The sequence below is a fragment of the Geotrypetes seraphini genome, chromosome 4, assembly GCF_902459505.1.
Source record: "Geotrypetes seraphini chromosome 4, aGeoSer1.1, whole genome shotgun sequence".
In the NCBI taxonomy this organism is placed as follows: domain Eukaryota; kingdom Metazoa; phylum Chordata; class Amphibia; order Gymnophiona; family Dermophiidae; genus Geotrypetes; species Geotrypetes seraphini.
Genome location: NC_047087.1, coordinates 54,888,898 through 54,910,587, shown reverse-complemented (window position 1 = coordinate 54,910,587; position 21,690 = coordinate 54,888,898). Strand labels below are relative to the sequence as shown.

General features: G+C 39.6%; 1 protein-coding gene across 6 annotated transcripts in view; it reads right to left on the bottom strand.

Moving 5' to 3' along the window:
- CYLD (CYLD lysine 63 deubiquitinase) overlaps window positions 1-21,690 on the bottom strand; it is a 137,449-nt gene that overhangs the window by 21,885 nt on the left and 93,874 nt on the right. For all 6 annotated transcript variants that reach the window (XM_033941993.1, XM_033941995.1, XM_033941996.1 and 3 more), the window contains 4 exons: window positions 16,206-16,297; window positions 13,317-13,383; window positions 9,714-9,846; window positions 5,862-5,970 (listed from right to left, as the gene is read on the bottom strand). In XM_033941993.1, coding sequence (XP_033797884.1) covers window positions 5,862-5,970; window positions 9,714-9,846; window positions 13,317-13,383; window positions 16,206-16,297 — 401 coding nt within the window. The remainder of the gene's footprint in view (window positions 1-5,861; window positions 5,971-9,713; window positions 9,847-13,316; window positions 13,384-16,205; window positions 16,298-21,690) is intronic.

The window sequence follows — 21,690 nt, the reverse complement described above, 5'->3', positions numbered from 1 at the left end:
AAAAAGAAAGATAAAACCTAAAAGTTCTACACCAGTGGTATCAGGTCCAATGGATAGACATTTATCATTATTTTCTGATAACCCACCAGTGGCACCACCAAATGTAGATTCTTCCTTGTCAGGAGCCTCAATAAGTCCACTCAATCGTACCCCTCCCCTTCATCCGGTACCCAGTGATAGTGGGAATATAACACCCACTACATCCGAAGCTCAACTGGTTTCATCTACCCACTTAAGTAAATTAGTATATGCTGAAGTACCTAAACCATTGATATTTACTGGTGGAGTGGATGAAAACACACGAACAGAGGAAACACAGGATATTACATTAAAAGACTTATGGTTAGGTATATCCAGAGTTGAAGGGTTTCTCAGGACAACGATGAAGCAAATGGGAGATTTTTCTCAGTCAGTTTCTTCTAAATTTGAAAATGTGGATGCTAACTTAAGTTGTTTGGATAAGCGACTAAATGTGGTGGAAAATCAATGTAATAATTTGCAAGCTGTCTCTGTATCAACTGTTAAAGATTCAACAGTAATACACTCTAAAATTGAATCTATCGAGAACATGAATAGAGTGAAAAATCTACGCTTGGTCAATCTTCCAGTAACTCATTTATTGTCACCTGAGATTTTATTAAGGAAATTCTTTAAAGAAGTACTGGGAATGACCAATGCTGAGAATTTTCCAATAAATAATTATTATTATATTCCTCCAAAAAAACTTGAATCTGCCCAGGAGGTGGACCATCTGACCACACCTGAGGTAAATTTGACTGAATTCTTAGAAGATACTCAGGATGTGATTCAGACTCGGTCCACCCTGGTAATAACATGCATGAGCGAGATGGATAAAATGTTGATAATGCGACTTTATTTCAAAAACAGGTTAATTAAATTTTGTGGGGATGTGGTTAGGATTTTTCCGGATGTATCCAGAACCACACAGTTAAGGAGGAAAGAATTTTTGAAATTGAAGGAAAGAGTGTTGGCACTGGATGCATCCTTCTATTTGAAATTTCCCTGTAAATGTATGATTAAATTACAAGATATCGAATATTCTTTTTGGGATCCAATACAACTACAACAATTCTTAATTGCAAGAGAAAAGAAATAGAAATGAGATTTGTTTCACCTTACTGAGGAATATGAGGAGAATTAATATAATGGTATCCCAGTTTAAGGAATGACTCAGGATTCGTTAATTATGAACCAAGAATCATTATCCTTTATATTTCTTGAACTTTATTTTATTAGAAATAGCAAGATATACTCCCATTAATGTGGGCTTGAAAGGAGCTTTGTATGTATGATTTGATTATGTATTGTTTTATGTGATTTTCCTTTTCTTATGAATTTGTTGGATATTGTAAAGTATTCAAAATTATAAAGAAAAAAAAAAAAAGAAACCCATATTTTGCTGTTATCGGGCACTTTTTCTACTGCATTATTTTGAATGCGATGAGATAGTCTGCAAGTATCAAAATGTGGAGGATAGGGTATGGGAAGGTTGAGACAATTAAGAAACTTGAATTCTTGAAAGAAAGTTGAGATGATATCCCTGTGAAATTATTTTCAGGAACCAGTTATCCATCAAGATGGTTTGCCAAGCAGGGAGGAAATAACTGAGCCAGCCTCTTACTGGTTATTTGTCAAAAACTGGGGTCAGATTTGAGATCAGGCATCTGGTTGCTTGAGATTTGCTTTCTTTCTCTTGGACACTGCTTTTTGGAATAAGACTACAATTGACTACATTGATAGTTGGTTCTACTATCAAGTTTCATTTTGTCTTGATGAATCGCTTATTTACTTTACTAAGCGATTTACAAATTTTAAAAAGGTATAAGCATATACCAATTTAGTCATTAAATATAATGGGTTTAACTGACAAACTTACAGACTAACAGATACATAAGGTAAGAAGGGCAGAACTACAATTGTATTTATTAGAATATAAGAGAAGACATGAATGGAAAGAACAATAGGGGGGAGAGTAAAAATTAAGAAAGGACTAAAATGAACTTTAAGCATAGTTAAAGATTAAAAGCGTCTTTAAAAAGAAAACTCTTCAGATTGTCTTTAAAGCGACTTAAGTCATTTTCTTCTCTTATATATTGAGGTAAGGTATTCCATAGTTGCGGAGCCATTACTGAGAACATGTCATGTTGACGAGTTCCAATTACTTTCAATGAGGGAATTGCTATAAGTTTTGATTAATGGACCTAAGGGAGCGTGATGTATTATGAGGAATAAGTAGTTTGTTAATAAATTGAGGTTCATTGAAAGACAAAGTTTTAAATACTAAAAGTAAGATTTTGAAAGTAATGCGGTGATTAACTGGAAGCCAGTGGGATTTGATCAAAAAGGGGGTAACATCGTATTTTTTGCCATTGTGAATCAATTTAATGGCGGTATTTTGGACTATCTGAAGACGCCTCTTTTCTTTTTGTGTAATGTTTATTAATAAAGAGTTACAGTAGTCGAGTTTAGTGATAACTAGGGAATGAATTAGTATGTTGAGTGATTTTGGCTCAAGAAACTTAGAAATTGAGCGAATCATTCGTAGCCTATAAAAGCAAGATTTGATGGTGTTGCTTACATGTTCATGATAGGAAAGCCTTTCATCAATAGTGACAACCAATATTTTCAGAGATTTTACCAACTTTAGATGCATGTTATCTAGGATGAATGGGGTAATCAGACTTATGTCTTTTTTCCACGGGAAAAGTAAAGTTTTAGTTTTCTGAATGTTTAGGGCTAACATATTAGAATTAAGCCATTGCTTAATTTCCACTAACTTTCTGTTAATCTCAATTATTTCTTCTTTATTTTCTGGATTTAAGGAGTGTAGAAGTTTGATATCATCAGCGTATGAGAAAGTAGTAAAGCCTATAGATTGACATAAACTTAGTAAGGGGGATAGGAAAATATTGAATAATAATATAAGGAGTAAAACGCCATCTAGGATAGTACTGCTAAAAAAACTACTGATAAGTCATGGGGTAAGCGGTAGAGGAAGGATTTCTGCAATATTATTGAGACTAATCAACAAGATGAGCAGAAAGTTTCCAAATAGCTGTGGAATCTTCCTTTAGTTGCGAGACTGCATCTTTCACTTTGTCACCAAACAAGCTGTCTCCCAGGTAAGGTGCATCCACTAAGCATGGAGGTCTTCTCTAAGATAAGGAACCTTGAGTCATGCTGTGAAATAGGTCACAATGGTAACAGCTGCTGGTCTGGTGATCTTATCATATGCATCACAGTTAGATTTAAAAAGGTGATATTTGGACTCCTGCAAGGCAATATGCAGATTTGCTGCAGAATCTGTCAAAGCATTTTAAAGCTGCTGGCAAATAGAATGCTAGAAATGTAGAATTTGAAGCTGATGTGCCACTGAGTCCAGGAGATGGGCAGTCCTTTCCTGGCAGCATATTGAATTGGGCCCTGTACCTTGTATTTGAGTTCCAGGCACTTAGAGATAGTAGACATCAACTGAGGTTTTTGTCAGTTGGAGAGTTCCAGGTCCTGAAGGATTTGATATACTGGAAGCACAATAAAAACTCTTTAGAAGGTGCTTGAAAGGGCTGTAAAATGGCCTGAAATGCAGATATAGCATTTTGATTAAGACTGAGAAAGTTGGAAACTTTCTGTAGAAACTTAGGATATGAATAGATCCCCAAGTCTTCTTTCTGAGCAGCAGGCTGATCAGAAGGTGGCGGATCTTGCTCTGATGGAAGATCATGCTCAGGATCAGACCATCCTCCTGGAGAGGTTGAAAGATGGAGCAGAGAGGTACAGAGAGATGCTGCAAGACCCTAATCTGGATCCTGGGGAGGATCTGAAGGTGGGACAAGACAGATCCTGGCTGGGTGGTCTGAGGGAGATAGTCTGCCCAAAGAGGAGCTTGTTATACTGATAAAGAAGGTGGCAGAAGTGTAGAACTTGTTTGAAGAAGTGAGGCACTATCCTGTAAGAACAGTTATAACAAGAGAAAGAAAGATGAGACTGACTGAGGTACATAAGGTTGTTGAGGAGTAATTTCCTCTCTGAGGAGCAGAATAGGGGGTATCATGGAGGGTTGCTTTAGAGGTAAAATGTTTACGTCTTAGGAGCCTTTCTTTTACTTTTAGTCTGACTCTTTCAAGACAGAGAAAATGAAGGAGAAAGGTTAGGTTTTAAAACATGAGAGGAGGTACTTGGGATCTCCTGAAGGTATTAGCCAGACGAGGGAGAAGGATCATGAGAGTGAGCCTGCAGAATCCTTCCCTGCCTGCTACTGACACTTTACTGCTTGTGAATAGTTGGATACGGATTTCCTGATGGTTGTTCAGTCTTTCTTTTGTTAACCACTTTGTACTCTGGCTGGTATTATGCCGTTTACAAATTACTATTAATATAATGTTTAATGCAATATGTTGAGTTCTTAGATGTGTACCACAAGCATTGTTCAACTAATTGAGAATTAAATATTTCTTGGCTCATATAGTAGATCATCTGTTCTTACTATTACCTCAATTTATGTCTACCATCATTCTTATTTGCCCCCTTCCATTTGTTGTTCCTTTTCCTCTCTATCAAATCTTTTAATATCCTATACCTCTCAATTCATTTTTTTCTCCATCTCTCCTTTAGACATTTCTAGTTGGTTACTTTTAATTTACTTTTTCTCCTCCATTTATTCACCTTCCTCTCTTGCATCTCTCCTTCCTCTCCCCCCCCCCCATCTAACTCATGTTTCTCCTCTTATTCAAATTTCTCTCTCCTCCCTTAGGCTTCAGTAAAAGTGTGACTGTCAAAAGATATGGAAAATATGTTTTCCTAACTTCAGCTGCTACTCCTCTCCCTCTTCTTATTCAGAAGTATATGCTAGTGAAGAAGGGCAGCAGAAGTCAATGGAACTGTGTACATGTGCTTTCACTGTGTCTCCTATCTAAAGGCCTGCTGCCATCCTGCCTACAGATAGAAGAGGCGGTACAAGATATGCATTAGTCCTGGGCTCCTTGTCAGTGGCTTGACAGATGGAATCCACCAGAACTGCTCCACCTCCTTATCAGCAGGAACAAAGTGCTGCAGAAGGAACTTTTGTAAGTCTATTGACACAGTGTTCCACTTAATGCTCTGTCAGCGAGTATCATTTTGATTTTGGGTGACTCAAGTACCACTCCAATTCCTTTACTGTCGGCATACTTCTAAAACTCAACCATACATAGCTTTCAGCATCTAAAACTTGTCATCACTAAATAAAGGTGTCCTTTTCCATATCCAAGATCTGTCCATCTTAGAAGTCTCTTAAGTTTATTGTGCAATATCTCAGTCTGCTCATTCATAAAGTTCTAACATTTGGAACATTTTTAATGCTGCACTCCCCAGAGAAACTAATCATTACTGACAGGATTAAAAAACAGTTCCTATTATTAACCAGGGCCAACCCTAATTCTTTTGGACCTTTCCAAAGCATCTTAATTATTGATTTCTTTTAATGTTAAACAAAAGATTAAGAGATACTGCTCTGGTTTTAATTCACAAATGTGAACACATAGAAAAGTGAGATTTACTTTGTTTTTCTGATTTACCTCTGTTTACCTTCTATTAAAAAATAAAAGAGAATGTAACATCTATTCACATTTTTAAATTTTGAACAGACTGAAATATTACCCACTCCAAAAGCCAATATGAATTGTCAAATACAGGTAACATTTCCTGTAAGAAAACCAATTCAGAACGACATCACCAGCTTCATGAGAATCAGTTCCATGGCGAAGAAGAGTTTTAACTATAAGTGAGCTCTTCTTTTAGCAGGGTCTAGAGCACACACTAAACTCAAAAAAAAAAAAAAAAGATAAGTATTCTATAAAACTTACTGTCTTCCAGTAAATCAGTTATATTTAGCTCCAGAGAAGGAAATATTTTATTGAACATTTTAAAGTCTTTTCCAAAACGAGGCATTTGAATTATCAGACAAGATGGTGCCTAAGAGAGAATCAAATTATGGTGGTTAAAAAAATGTACACTCAAAATATATTCAGCAGTTATCTTTCAGTGGTAAAAATGATATATTTACAGCAATTACCAGTACATTCACCTTATAAAACAGCAGCCCACACACTTAGGGCTCCTTTTACTAAGATGCGCTAGGGCTTTTAACGCGCGGAATAACGCGCGCTACATTGCCATGCGCGTTAGACCTTAACGCCAGCATTGAGCTGGCGTTAGCTCTAGAAGCGTAGCATGTGGTGTAGCGCGCGGTAATTTCCTACGTGCGCTAAAAACACTAGCGCATTTCAATAAAATGAGTCCTTAGTTTTTGACAGCTGAAAACCAGTCGAGAAGATTTTACAATTTCCAGAATGAATTTGCATGAGGTCTATTTGTATGGATGGAGGTAGTGCATGCAAATAGATCTTACAATGCACAAACTCCAGATATCTAATTCTGAGTGTGTTACCAAATAATTCTATCTAAACACAAAATTATTTTACCTTCATATAATATTTTTTTAAATAGAGGAAATCCAATTGAACAATTGGCTAACACTCTTAATCCATTGGACGGAAAGTCTGAACTGGGAAAAAAATAATACATAAAATAGAAAAGGTTCTTTAAGTAATGGACATCAGTATGAGCCCCTGATGGATGAACAGGAAGTTATGGCTCATACTGATGTCCATTACTTAAAGAACCTTTTCTATTTTATTTATTATTTTTTTCTCAGTTCAGACTTTCCGTCCAACGGATTAAGAGTGTTAGCCAATTGTTCAATTGGATTTCATCATTATTACTTCTTGGATAGTATTGGCTATTATCCATAGGGTTATATATTTTTGTGCTGTTTTAAAAAGAGGAAACAGACCTCAGAAGTGATGGTGAGCATAGCTACACCAAGGTTATGGTGGAAGGAGCTGTTCAAACGTACTGGCTCCCCAACAACCCTCTATCATTGGCCATAGAAAACCTCCTTTACTTTAAATAACTGCTGGAACATGCAAAACCACGATCTTGGGCAAAAAATGAAGGTAAACAAACGCTAATCTGAATGTTGTACTGCCAGGTTGTGAACTTTCTCGCTGTCACCACGAATAAAAGACTCACAACGCATTCCGTTGTAGCTCAAATCAGGCATTGCTCTAGCCGAATCGGGTGTTATAATTTTGCGATATAGATCGCTGCTTCAGGGCTCTGAAAGAGACATTAGCGCAATCCACTGGCCATTGTGGGGCTCTTGAAAACCCAAATGGGTTGCAGCCCTGGCCTAGAGGATCAACTTTGTTGTCTCCAGTATGTATTTCCTTTCTTTTTAGCTTCTTTCTCCCTAGTAACTTATCTGTACTATATAATTTGGTGCTCCTTTCTTTTTAAGATTTTATTTTAGATTGTTAGCCAAATTGTAAACTGCTCTGCTGTTTTCGAAAAAAGAACAGTATATTATGCAAAATAAACCATTACCTTTTTAAAAGGATGTTTACATTGTTTATGATCTAAGCTTAAAGAGTTCCTTCCAATTTAAGATCAAAAGCTTGCAAAAGTGAAGTAGTCATTCAGGCATGTAACACTAGTATGCAGCACTATATTCCCTAAACAGAAAACTGGGTGTTTTATTTAGGGCTTATAGCTCTAGTTGTTTATGATTTGGAATTTTAGGGGTTTATTTTTCAGTCAATTAGGTAGGTGCTTTCCCAGGGTCAAAAAATAGGGAATTACACACAAAAAATAGTTGCCAGAATACAATTTTCCAGTTCAAGACCCCATTTTCCAACTGAATCAGTCCTCCTTCTTACAGCATCACCATCAGCCACCTGTTTTTCTAGCATCACCATAAGCCCCCTTCACCCAGCTCCCCCCCCAAAATGAGCAAGTGTCCTCCATCCCTGTATCAGGGGGCTCTCTCCCATCAGCAATAACCCAATTCTTCTCCCCCTCCTAACCTCCTACATCAGCAAAAGCTCCTTTCCCCTCCCAGAAGCCTGCTGTAGCCATACTACAAGAAGCTTTAAAATGCAAGAACAGGAAGTGCCTATTCGAGTTATAAATTCTTTACAGTGCTGGTGGCAGAGTTGATGAAACAGCAGAAAGGGGTGAGAAGAAAGTAAGACGAGAAACTCAGCTGCTGCTCCAATGATATCACCTGGCTGTGATAGCAGTTGCTGGTTGACATCAGAGCCGAGGAAAGGGCAATTTTTGGCAAATGTTAGGTTATAACAGAAAATCGCAAATTCCCTTTTAGGCTTTTTTCTGTGTTTGGTTATAAACAAAATCTGTCATAGGGGAGAACACCCTCCAGGGATTCAAGACAAAGTTAGACAAGTTCGTGCTGAATCAGAACGTACACAGTTAGGGCTAGTCTCAGTTAGGTACATGATCGGTTTGCTTGAATCTAGCCCTAAGTTCCCACTTAGAGAATGTTATAAGTTACACAAGTATCTGTTGCATTTACACCAGCTCTGTGTATAGCCAACATAGGTGCTCACACCTACATGTAGGTGCTTATATACCCAGTTAAGCTAGTAATCTATGAAGAAAAGTAGGTGTCTAGGTACCCTTATAGACACAGAAGGCTCCTACTGCACACCTTTCAGATGCATGATTTTAGGTACAATGTTATAGAATTGCCCTCCTTATTGCCTCTGAAATAAGCGGATGTAACAGCATTCAGTACTAGCTGCACCAGTGATAGCACAGAGTTATCTAATCTAATCCAAGCATTTAGTGATACCTCATTCCTAGAATGGGTCCAAAGAAGTTTACAAAAGATTAACCAGCTATAATCTGTGAATCACAAAATATTAATAAAACTGAAAATAAACCATAAACCATACAGATTTAAACATTTTAATAAAAGTGTTTTCAGGTATTAAAAAAAGGGGGAGGGGGAGGCTGCTGCTTAATAAAAAGAAGTAAATCATTCCAGAAACAAGCTGCCTGAAAGGGAAAAGAACTAGTCCAAATTTTCTTAGAATTTAAATCTTTAATCATGGGGAGATCTGACATGGAAGCTGTACCCAGATGAAGAAATAACCAATACATTGGACTCAAGCTAAACTGTGTAAAGTTTTAAACACAAAGCATGCTAACTCGGATAGGAAGCCAATGAAGCTGTAATCATTCGTTAAATGCAACTTGCAGTCCATACCCATTCCGTATCAATTTCCTGTCCCATATCAGGGCATACAGTTAGCACATGTATTAGTGCTGTCATGCCAAGGTAGTGATGGTTCCCTGGCTGCATATTAAGAGTTACCACATGCTAATTCATGCGCTTCCTTCTTAGTGTACATTAATAAAAAAAGTTTTCATGCTTAAAGATCCAGATTCTTCAAGAACACTCATGTTCGTCTGTCTTGTTGAATCAGTACTGATGGAATTTTTCAAGTGTATTTATATTCTCTAGGTCAACACGCCATTCAAGAAAGTAAGACTGATGACAGCGTGATAAACTATAACTCTCTCCACCCACCCAGGACAGGGATAATAGGGCAATCCAACTTCCCCTACCTTTCCAATAATCAATTAAGACAATCTATTAAAGAAGCACAATTTCAATTTTAGTACTTTTGCCATTACCTCATCTAGAGTGCCTTAAAAATACAGAAAATTATAAACAGATATACTATGAAAGAGACAATACAATTAGTATGCAAATTTACTGTTATGTTTCTTTATAACAAAAACAAAGACATACATTTTAGACCAACAGCAATAAATCTAATTGTACTAACCTCTGCAAATTTCAAACTGCTATTAATGAAAGACCATTCCAGCAGCTGCTGAATTGTGGGTACACCAACATTCTCATTTTTATCCATAAATATTTGATAGAAGTAACAGTCTTGCACTTTTTGGCCTGCTGACCTACAAAATTGAAAAAAAGACTTTTCTGAAGGAAATTTCTAACACCCTTAATTCTGCTCTCTATACTCCCTATACTTCTATAAATGATCACTTCCTGTGGAATTTATAATCATCCTATTAATCTTGAGGTTTTACAAAAATCTACTTGCTTTATACTGTATTTCAGTATTAATTAGGAACCACCAAAAGAGAAGCGGCAAAAAGTAAAGATGAAGAACGAAAAAAAGGAGATTTCAAAGTGGCTGAAAACCTTGCCTACGGTGTGGTATACAGGCCTCCAAGACAACAGGAAGACAAAGACAAAGAATTGATTGAGGACATAGAGAACATCACTTTGCATGGTGACACAGTACTGTTAGGCGACTTCAACATGCCAGATGCAGACTGGAACACCCTCTCAGCAACTACGAGCGGTAGCAAAAGAATAATAACCTCCATTAAGGGTGCACAACTCAAACAAATGGTATTAGAGCCCACCAGAGAAAAAGCAATACTGGACCTGGTACTCACAAATGGAGACAGTGTCTCGGAAGTATCAGTGGGAGACACGCTGGCCTCCAGTGACCACAACATGGTATGGCTCAACCTCAGGAAAGGCTTCTCTAAATCAAACACAGCAACGAGGGTCCTCAACTTTAGGGAGGCAGATTTTGACCACATGAGAGACTTTGTCCATCAAGAGCTGCAAAACCATGCAGAAACTGACAATCCGGAAACTATGTGGGCAAATCTAAAATACATCCTGAACGAAGCATCTTGCCGCTACGTAAAAACAGTAAGCAAACGCCGGAGAAACAAAAAACCACAATGGTTCAACAAGGAAATTTCGGACCTCATTAAAATGAAAAAAGAAACATTTATCACCTACAAACATCTTGGGAAAAGGGAGGCAAAAGAAGACTATCTGGCCAGATCTAAGGCTGTCAAAAAGGCAGTCAGGGAAGCCAAACTTCAAACAGAGGAAGATCTAGCACGGAACATTAAAAAAGGGGACAAATCCTTCTTTAGGTACATTAGCGACAGGAAGAGAAACAAAAATGGAATAGAACGCCTTAGGCAATCAGATGGAAACTACGCAGAATCTGATACTACCAAGGCAGAACTGCTAAACGAATACTTCTGCTCAGTATTCACCTGTGAAGCACCGGGAGATGGTCCACAACTACAAATAAGAGACAGCCAAAATGACCTGTTTCGTGATTACGAGTTTACACCTAGTAGCGTCTACCACGAACTTTCAAGACTCAAAGTAGACAAAGCCATGGGGCCAGACAATCTACACCCCAGGGTACTCAGAGAGCTGAGTGAAGTTCTGGCTGAACCACTATCCGTACTCTTCAATCTTTCCATGCGCACGGGAAAAGTACCCCTAGACTGGAAAACAGCTAACGTAATTCCACTCCACAAAAAGGGCTGCAGAACAGAGACAGGAAATTACAGACCGGTGAGTCTTACATCCATAGTGTGCAAACTCATGGAAACACTGATCAAACAGGAACTTGACAAAATTCTAGACGAAGAAAATTTACGTGATCCACATCAACACGGATTTACCAGGGGAAGGTCCTGCCAATCTAATCTGATTGACTTCTTTGGTTGGGTGACCAGTCATCTGGATGCCGGTGAGTCCCTTGACGTGATATATTTGGACTTCAGCAAAGCTTTTGATAGCGTCCCACACCGCAGGCTGTTGAACAAACTAAAATCGATGGGATTGGGGGATACATTCACTACATGGGTAAGGGATTGGCTAGATGGTAGGCTTCAAAGGGTGATGGTAAACGGTACCCCCTCGAAAACGTCAGCAGTGATGAGTGGAGTACCTCAAGGCTCCGTCTTAGGGCCGATTCTATTCAATTTATTCATAGGAGACTTGACCCAAGGACTTAGAGGAAAAGTATCACTGTTTGCCGACGATGCCAAACTATGCAACATAGTTGGCAAAAGCAGTGTGCCTGACTTTATGACGCAGGACCTAAGACAGCTTGAACAGTGGTCATCAACTTGGCAGCTAGGCTTCAATGCTAAAAAATGTAAAGTAATGCACCTAGGCAAAAAAAATCCACACAGAACTTACACACTAAATGGTGAAACCTTGTCCAGGACCACGGTGGAACGTGATTTAGGAGTGATCATTAGCGATGATATGAAGGCTGCCAATCAAGTAGAGAAGGCTTCGTCCAAGGCAAGACAAATGATGGGCTGTATCCGTAGGGGTTTTGTCAGCAGTAAACCTGAGGTCATAATGCCACTGTACAGATCCATGGTGAGACCTCATCTCGAGTATTGTGTTCAATTCTGGAGACCACACTACCGAAAAGATGTGTTGAGAATTGAGTCGGTTCAGCGAATGGCTACCAGGATGGTCTTGGGGCTCAGGGATCTCACGTATGAAGAAAGGTTAAAAAAACTGCGGATGTACTCGCTGGAGGAGCGAAGAGCGAGAGGGGACATGATTGAGACCTTTAAGTATATTACTGGGCGTATAGAGGTGAAAGATGATATCTTCAGTCTTACAGGACCCTCGGTAACCAGAGGACACTCGCTGAAAATCAGGGGAGGGAAATTTCGGGGTGATGCTAGGAAGTACTTCTTCACCGAAAGGGTGGTCGATCATTGGAACGAGCTGCCTCAGTGGGTGATTGAGGCCAGCAGCGTGTTAGATTTCAAGAGAAAATGGGATATTCATGTGGGATCTCTAGGAGAGTAAGAATCAGGGAGTGGGTCATTGGTATGGGCAGACTCGATGGGCTATGGCCCTTTTCTGCCGTCAATTTCTATGTTTCTAAGAAGCAAAGAGGGGTAGGAGGCTGCACCTACATACACATCAAAAGAGTGAAATATTACAAGTTAAACAACACAGAAATAAGACAACTGATGAGATCTCATATAACAATGCAGGGGAGGAAGTGTAACACATGCAGGGTGAATCTCACATAAACTTCCAAAAGCTAAGAGCTCCTTTTACGAAGGTGCGCTAGCGTTTTTAGTGCACGCTACACTGCCACGCGCGCTAACCCCACGCTACATGGAAAATACTAACGCCAGCTCTATGGAGGCATTAGCGTCTAGCGCATGTGCGGCATTGTAGCATGCGCTAAAAACGCTAGCGCACATTCGTAAAAGGAGCCCTAAGTGGGTAAAAACTTTTCCCTGCACAGGCTTCTTTGGATGATATCATACCACCGAGATGTAAAGAACCTGTCATCTTGTTTGCCCTCAGAAATTATTTTTCACTCTTGAAGCTCAGTTTCAGGGAGCTGTCTGCTTTTATTGTGTTTCAGAAAAACTTGTCATTGGTTTAACACAACAGTTATGTTCTCTTTTACCAAAATCTGAAACATTTCACTTGCCAAGTACAAAAGAATATCACCAAATGAAAAACACAAAACAAACTATAATTATAGCCCAAAAGGAAAATAACCATCCGTGCATATGTAAGATTTCCAGTTATGAGCAACAACTGTTACCTTATTTTCAGCAAAGGATCCACTCTTAAAATATGATGAAACAGAATGTTCAAAAATTCTTCAGGATCTAGATACAAATGCATATTGGATTAGAAACTGCAGTCATCATTTAACAAAGTAACATAGTAACATACATAGTAGATGACGGCAGATAAAGACCCGAATGGTCCATCCAGTCTGCCCAACCTGATTCAATTTAAATTTTTTTTTTTTTTCTTCTTAGCTATTTCTGGGCGAGGATCCAAAGCTTTACCCGGTACTATGCTTGGGTTCCAACTGCCGAAATCTCTGTTAAGACTTACTCCAGCCCATCTACACCCTCCCAGCCATTGAAGCCCTCCCCTGCCCATCCTCCTCCAAACGGCCATGCACAGACACAGACCGTACAAGTCTGCCCAGTAACTGGCCTAGTTCAATCTTTAATATTATTTTCTGATTCTAAATCTTCTGTGTTCATCCCACGCTTCTTTGAACTCAGTCACAGTTTTACTCTCCACCACCTCTCTCGGGAGCGCATTCCAGGCATCCACCACCCTCTCCGTAAAGTAGAATTTCCTAACATTGCCCCTGAATCTACCACCCCTCAACCTCAAATTATGTCCTCTGGTTTTACCATTTTCCTTTCTCTGGAAAAGATTTTGTTCTACGTTAATACCCTTTAAGTATTTGAACGTCTGAATCATATCTCCCCTGTCTCTCCTTTCCTCTAGGGTATACATATTCAGGGCTTCCAGTCTCTCCTCATACGTCATCTGGCGCAATGCACAATTTTAAAGTGACAGTAGCATAGTAGGTGCTTTGAGAATTAACTGTATCATTCCTTATAGGCCTTGCCTCTTTCAGTTGATCTTCAACTCTTATTTTTTTCAGTAAGAATTTCTGGAATTCAATTCCAGGTATAATGGGATTATGCAAAGATCATATGTCTTTTAAGATTTAAAGAATTCTGTATTGAGGAAATTTGTGCGGAAGACTTATTTGTTTACTGCACTTTATAATGTTTGTTTGTGCTTGAAATTGTGGATGTAAATGTTTTGTACATCGCTTAAGATTTAAGCGATTCCTAAATTTTTAAAATAAATAAAATGTCTGGAGCCAATTTTCACACTGTCCATATTGGGAAAAGAGAGCACCACTTTTTTACCCATGGGTACTGCACAAATTTCAAATGGAAAAAAAAAAAAATCAGGTCTTACCTGCTAATTATCTTTCCTTGAGTCCCACTAGACTAGTCTAGAACATGTGGGTTGTGCTTATTGACCAGCTTCATGGCACTCGTTAATGGGCAAGGCATGCAGGATTTCTTTTTTTTCTTTGTCTCTATCCACTGATTAATGGGCACAACCAACAGTGTCCAAACTGATCTGGTGCGGAAAGGATGAATATTTTCATGATGAAAACTGACACAGGTACAAAGCAAACAGTTACTTGCACTTTGTTTTTTGTTTTTACTTTTCAAGCACATTTTACCCACATGATGTGTGGGAAAATTAATGTGCATACTCTCTCAAGTAATACATGCATATTTTGCTAAAACAAGGGTGAGCAATTTTCTGAGTTATGTAATAAAATGCTTATTATCCAGGTAAATTGTTTCAAAATTTGGCTTCTCCCATAAGAAATTATATTCTATTAAAAGGTATGTTTTAGGACTACACTGTATTTTTTAAAATAACTTCCATATCATCATAGATGTATCCAGGAGATAGTAATACAAAATTATGACACCAATCAGCACAGTGACATCTTGATTTCCTATTGTGACATCAAAGAACATTAGAGTTGCCGGTAACTTCTCATGCAGTAATAGTTCTGGACCTGGTCTATCAAAATATTTTCTCTCACTATAACAATCACAAGCATTACCTTAACTGATATTACTTCATCTGAGCATTTTATTATGTATTTGCTTTTATTTTGTTGTCATTTTAACATTGTGTAGTTTTAAACGTTTAGTTTTAAACGGTATTTCAATTTTTAAAATAAATACTTTGCAAAATTATTCCTGCTTATTGTAATCCTGTTCTAAAGTATTCATAATTTAAAGGTCCACGGAATAAAATATATTCACAATCCAAGGAGCCACTAAACAAAAGGTATTATCAGGAAAGTGTAAATTAATTTTATCATTTATATTAAAGACCAACATTAATGAGATGTAAATTACCACAGATGCAAAATACAAATGAAGGTATAAAAACATAACTACAGCTCTCCACACTGCATGCACTTTTTTTCTGTACTAATATGTAAAAAAACTATATTTCATTACCTCTTTAGCATAGATCATGTTTAAAAAATGTCACATGCTAGTTTGTACACATTAGCTACTTCCACTCAAAAACAAGATGTTTAATATACATCAATGCTTGCAATTCCTTTATTGTGAATTAGTATAGTGGACCATAATTTGAAGCACAGGGAGGTAAAGTGAATTGTTCAAGGTCACACACCAAGCTACATGATTGAAATTAGAGCCTACAAGCTCAGAACAAATTGTTTAATTTAAAATAATGAATGGAATAAATTCTAGAGGATTCATAATACTAAGGGCTCCTTTTACCTAGGTGTGCTAAATGTTTTAGCATGTGTTTAGCGGGTGCTGAAATCAACGTGTGCGCTAACGCATCCATAGGATAACATGCATGCATTAGTGTTTAGCGTGTAATATTTATCACGTGCTAAAAATCACTGCGCACCTTTGTAAAAGTGGGGGTAAGAATTGAATTTTAATTAATATTATTACTACTACATTTATTATTTCTATAGCACTACCACACAAGAAACAGTCCCTGCTCAAAAGAGTTTATAGTCTTGCTATAGATTAGACATCAATGTGACTTGATTTTACTGCCACATAAATGAGAACGAGATCAAACAATTCATCACCTTTTTCCTCAGAGGTGAATCCTGATGCTGCCTCGACTTTTTCAAGTATTTTCCTCAGCTTCATTATTTTGGTGGCACATACATATCCATATCTAGATGACAAAATATGTGCTTATTAGAAAACCAAAGAAATGTACAGATGATCCCCAAAATAGAGAAACAGCTGGAGGAGATGATTCCCTCTACTCTGGCAATGAAGGAGAGAGTATCTCCTCTGAAGAGCCAGGGCCCTCTCTATCCTCCCCCTTCCCTACTAAAGCCCATTCCCAGATCCCCTCCTCATCCTTCTACCCGCTGGCCCATCCAGTCCTTCATTTTGCTCCCCTTACCAATATAAACCTTACACTCTGTCTTCCAAAGAAACTCCTCAAATAATGATTGGGGTTTTTTTTACTGCTTGCCAAAAAGGAACACAGTGGAACCTTGGTTTACGAGCATAATTCGTTCCAGAAGCATGCTCGTAAACCAAAGTACTCATATATCAAAGAGAGTTTCCCCATAGGAACTAAGGGAAACTCGCTTGATACGTTACCACCCACCCCCACCCCCCGAGGCCAGCGGCACTGCTCCACCTTAACCCCCCCCCCTCTGAGGCCACCGGTGCTGCTCCACATCCCTCCCACGATCCGGAATCCCCCCCAACTTGCATGCCCCCCTCCCCCCACTGCGATCTGGCATCCCCCACGCACCCACCCACCCACCCAAACACATTGGCTTACCCCCATCTGGCATCGGCACCTGCACCAACGCACAGGACATGCCGGTGCCCGAAGATCTGCTGCCTTCCTTTTACTGGACCTTGAGCACCTGCGCATACTCAAGGCCCTCTAGTCTCACTCTCTCCGAGATTCTCGGAGATCTCCAAGAATCTCGGAGAGAATGAAACTAGAAGGCCTTGAGGATGCGCAGATACTCAAGGCCCAGCAAAAGGAAGGCAGTAGATCTTCGGGCACCGGCATGTCCTGTGCGTTGGTGCTGGTGCCAGATAGGGGTATGCCAGATCGAGGCAGGGGGGGGGCGACACGAGCAGGGGGGGGGGATGCCAGATTGCGGGGGAGGGTTGACGGATCACGGGGCGCTCGTGAATCGAGTCAAGCTCGGTTTCCAAGGCACCATTTTGCAATTGTTTTGCTCGTCTTGCAAAACACTCACAAATCGGTGCACTCCTAAACCGAGGTTTGACTGTACTCTAACTTTGGTGTCATCTCAGTAAGAGCAAACACCCTCCATTCCCAGGCATACTGGGAAGTAGCACAATTCCCTGTAAAAAAAAATAGCACAGTTGGAACCGAAAGAGCAAACTTAGCAATTCTAACACCTATGTGATATACCCGTAAATGTTTTGAATAGCTTTGGACTGCCTTTTTGGACTATTCATCTAGGCACCATCTTACAAAATTACCTCCTTAATGTTAAAACTTCCCCCAAAAGAAATCACAACACCCTGAATACATAAAGGCCACTTAGGTGCTGTTCTGAAAATACCCCCTTAACTTACTATACATAGTACGTATTTGCAGAGGGAGCATAAATAGGGATGCAGCATGGTTGGAACACAGGCAGGGTGCCTCTTAAATGCATAACTCACAGAATACTAATTTACACAGATACATGTTCTGTGGTTGACATTATTGCTCGTAACTCATAATTAGGTGAGTTACACTAGTATTCTCTAAAGGAAAGAATATGACTATGGGCTCCTTTTACTAAGCTGCGATAGCGTTTTTAGCGCATGCAGAATTTTAGCACGCGCTAAACCCGCGCTACGTGGCTAGAACTAACGCCAGCTCAATGCTGGCATTAGCGTCTAGTGCACATGGCAATTTAGCATGCGCAAAGCGCACAGTAAAACCGCTATCGCAGCTTAGTAAAAAGAGCCCTATGTTTCTTTATAGAATAGGGGGCACATAATCAAAAAAAAAAGTCTAAAAAGTGGCCAAATGGCTACTTGGATGATCAAAAAGCCTGATCGACGAAGTACCCATAGGTCTTTCCCCTGCCTCTAAACGCACAGAGAGAAAAGAGGCGTTTTTAGGAGGGGAAAGGGTGGGCGGTGGGCGGGAGGTGGGCTGGGAGGGAGGGCCCTCATGGCCCGTGACCCCCTCTAACCCCCACCCCCCACTATAATACAGGCAGGAGGGATCCTAGGCCCTCCTGCCCTCGCAACCCCCCCCCAATGACTGCCCCCCAAAACCGCGATCGCCCCCCTTCCTCGCCCGTCCGGCAGGCCAACCAGTGCAGGAATGGGGCTGGAATGGCCCAGGCGGCTCAAACCCCGCCCACAGGTGGGGCCTGAGGCGCCTGGGCCAACCAGAATAGGCTCAGGAGCCTTAGGCCCCTCCTGTGGGCGGGATCTTAAGCACATGGGCCGGGTTGGGTTATCACATTTTAGCATTATGATGTCAGAACAGCGATTTTATGCAGATTTTTTACATTAAAATTGTATGCAGTAAAATGACACCACTATTATATTTTATTTATCTTTTAATTGTTTATATACCACTTATATCCTAAGTGGTATTTACAATCGACTACTTTGTCATATTTCCCTTCTGTCCCAGTGGGCTCAAGCTCTTATCTAGTGTACCTGGTGCAATGAGAGTTTGAACCCACAACCTCAGGGTGCTGAGGCTGTAGCTCTAACCACTGTGCCACACACTGGAGTAGAACGGGTACAAGTGGACTGATTTTTCACTCCATCAAAATTACAAAGACTAGGGGGACACTCGATGAAACTGCAGGGAAATACTTTTAAAACCAATAGGAGGAAACATTTTTTCACTCAGAGAATAGTTAAGATCTGGAACGTGCTGATAAAAGCAGATAGCGCAGCTGGTTTTAAGAAAGGTTTGGACAAATTCCTGGAGGAAAAGTCCATAGTCTGTTATTAAGACATGGGGGAAGCCTCTGCTTGCCCTGGATCGGTAGCATAGAATATTGCTACTCCTTGGGTTTTAGCCAGGTACTAGTGACCTGGATTGGCTACCGTGAGAATGGGCTACTGAGCTTGATGGACCATTGGTCTGACCAAGTAAGGCTATTCTTATGCTCTTATATCTTCTTGATTCACAAGCACTCATTTCTCTAGGATAAATATCAAACATGTACCTTCAACAATTGTCTAGTTCCTCTGCTGTTTTCCCAAAAAACTCATTTGACCTCTGTTTTCCTCAAAGCACAGAGGGAGAATTAGAAGGGCTTGAGCATGCGCAAATGCATGCTCAAAGCCGGCAGAGGCAGGAAGAAGATCTTCAAGCGGCACCGGCACGTCCTGTGGGCTGCGTGCCGGTGCCAGACAGGGGGGGGGGGGGGAGTTAAAGTTGGGCGGGGGGGGGCCTTTTCGAGTGGGGAGGGAGTGATGCCGGTTCTCAGGGTAGGTGCTCGCAAATTGAGTCAACACTCGGTTTGCGAGACATGTTTTACTCGTCTTGCAAAACACTCGCAAACCGGGTTACTCACAAACCGAGGTTTGACTGTATCTTTTAACCTTATTATCAAACTGGAGTACTCTTTACCACCTGAAAAATAAAATCTTTTGGGAACGAGGTTTAGTATGCAATATATTTTTTCATTTGCTTTGCTTGAGTAATGCATTATTAAATATGTTTTAACCTTAATATCAAACTGTAGTATTCTTTACCCACAAAAAACAAAAACCATACCACTATATCTATATGCCTCCAGCACGCCTAACCCATGCCTAACTAGCACCCAACTAACGCCCAAAAGTAGATCTGGTTATGCAACACCTACATTTTAGATGAGAATGCAGATGTTTTAAGACGCTGAGTGGCATGCAATTCTATAAATGGACGTCCATATTAAAACAATGCCCATACCTATCCTGTTAAGCGCAGCATTTTCCGATGGGCAACTATGAAATTCTGGTCGCCTATTCTGGACGTCTAATTTCCAATTATTGCTTGTTAAAGTCATTAATTGTGCTTATTAATCTATTTAGACGTCTAAGTTGTTGGACGTCCACATTATGGACGCCTAACTTTAGGCGTCCTTTATAGAATTTGCCCCTAAATGCACACCGACAACCTCAGTCACAAACACAGCCCTTCACATTTGAAAATGGAAATGTACAATCAAAAGCTGAAAAGAAACTCCTAAGAAGTCATAATTTGCATAGAATGCAAGGAGAAAAATGAAATTCTCCTTTACAAAGCAAGATGTACTCATGCAATAATTATTATATTTTCCGCAAACATAAAAAAATGATGGCAGATGAAGACCATATGAGCTATTCATTCTAACTACTAATCTCTACTATCCCTTCCTCTCCATTACAGATCCTCTATACTTGTCCCGTGCATTCTTAAATTCAGGTACAATCTTTCCACCACCTCCACTGGGAAGCCATTGCATTTATCTACCAACCTTTCCATAAAGAAGCATTTCCTTAGATAACTTCTGAGTCAATCCTTTTTCAGCTTTGCCAATGTCTCCTCATTCCAGAGCTTCCTTTTAACTGAAAGAGGCCCTAACACAGAAAGAGTAAATAAGGGGAATGAAGGGCATTGTTTCTAATAAGCTCACTTAAGCAAAATAAAGTTTATATATAAACACATGATACTTGACAACCACATGTTCCTCATTCCCTTTACCCTCTCTGTGTTAGGTTGCTGAGTATTCTATACTGGAGTGTTATCAGCACATGCTATCCTGAAGGAGTGCAGTGGAAAATGAAATTCCACAGTTGCGGAATGCATTCTTTGTGAAGAGATGTGTTGTTCTTGAAATCTAGTCCCAACGACAAAGGTAGCGAGGGTAAAGTAAAATTTGTGATGGGAATGAAATAGATGCAAAATGAAAAAAGCAAAATATTTTTGCAAACCCTCACTAACCTCTATAGAATTTTTATTTATTTATTTATTTTTTAAATTAAGAAGGCACAGTTCCTCCAAACATGAGGGATAGCAACATTACCACCCCACCGTAACAACAAGAGTGATAGCAGTGACTGCAACAAAGGTAATATCTTCCTCCTAAACATGATTGACAAAATCTTTGCATGTATTGTCCTGAACAAATTCCCAGTCCTTGTTGAAAGAAGTCACAGTTAGGCTTCTGAGCTTAGTAGTCAGCTAAAGAAACTATAGGTAAAGTACAGAGAGCACAGAATACCATCAATCTAAAGCCTTTAACTTTGTGAGCAGAAAGGCTCTATTTCAGCAGATGAAAAAGACTGGCCTTCTGCCCAAGCTTATCACCTTGATTTAGTCTTTCATAAAATCATAAAGGCACATCCAATATGAGGGCTCAGGTTCATAAATTTCAATATTATATTACATTACATTACAGATTTCTATTCCGCCATTACCTTTCGGTTCAAAGCGGATTACAAAAAGAGTTATGGAAGAAGGGTTACTACAACGTTAGATCAGAGAAGGTTTCCAAGAGAGGGAAAAGTAGGATCTGGGGTTAGGGAGGGGATGGTAAGAGGGAGGTTAAGCTTTATCATGGTATTAAGTTTTAT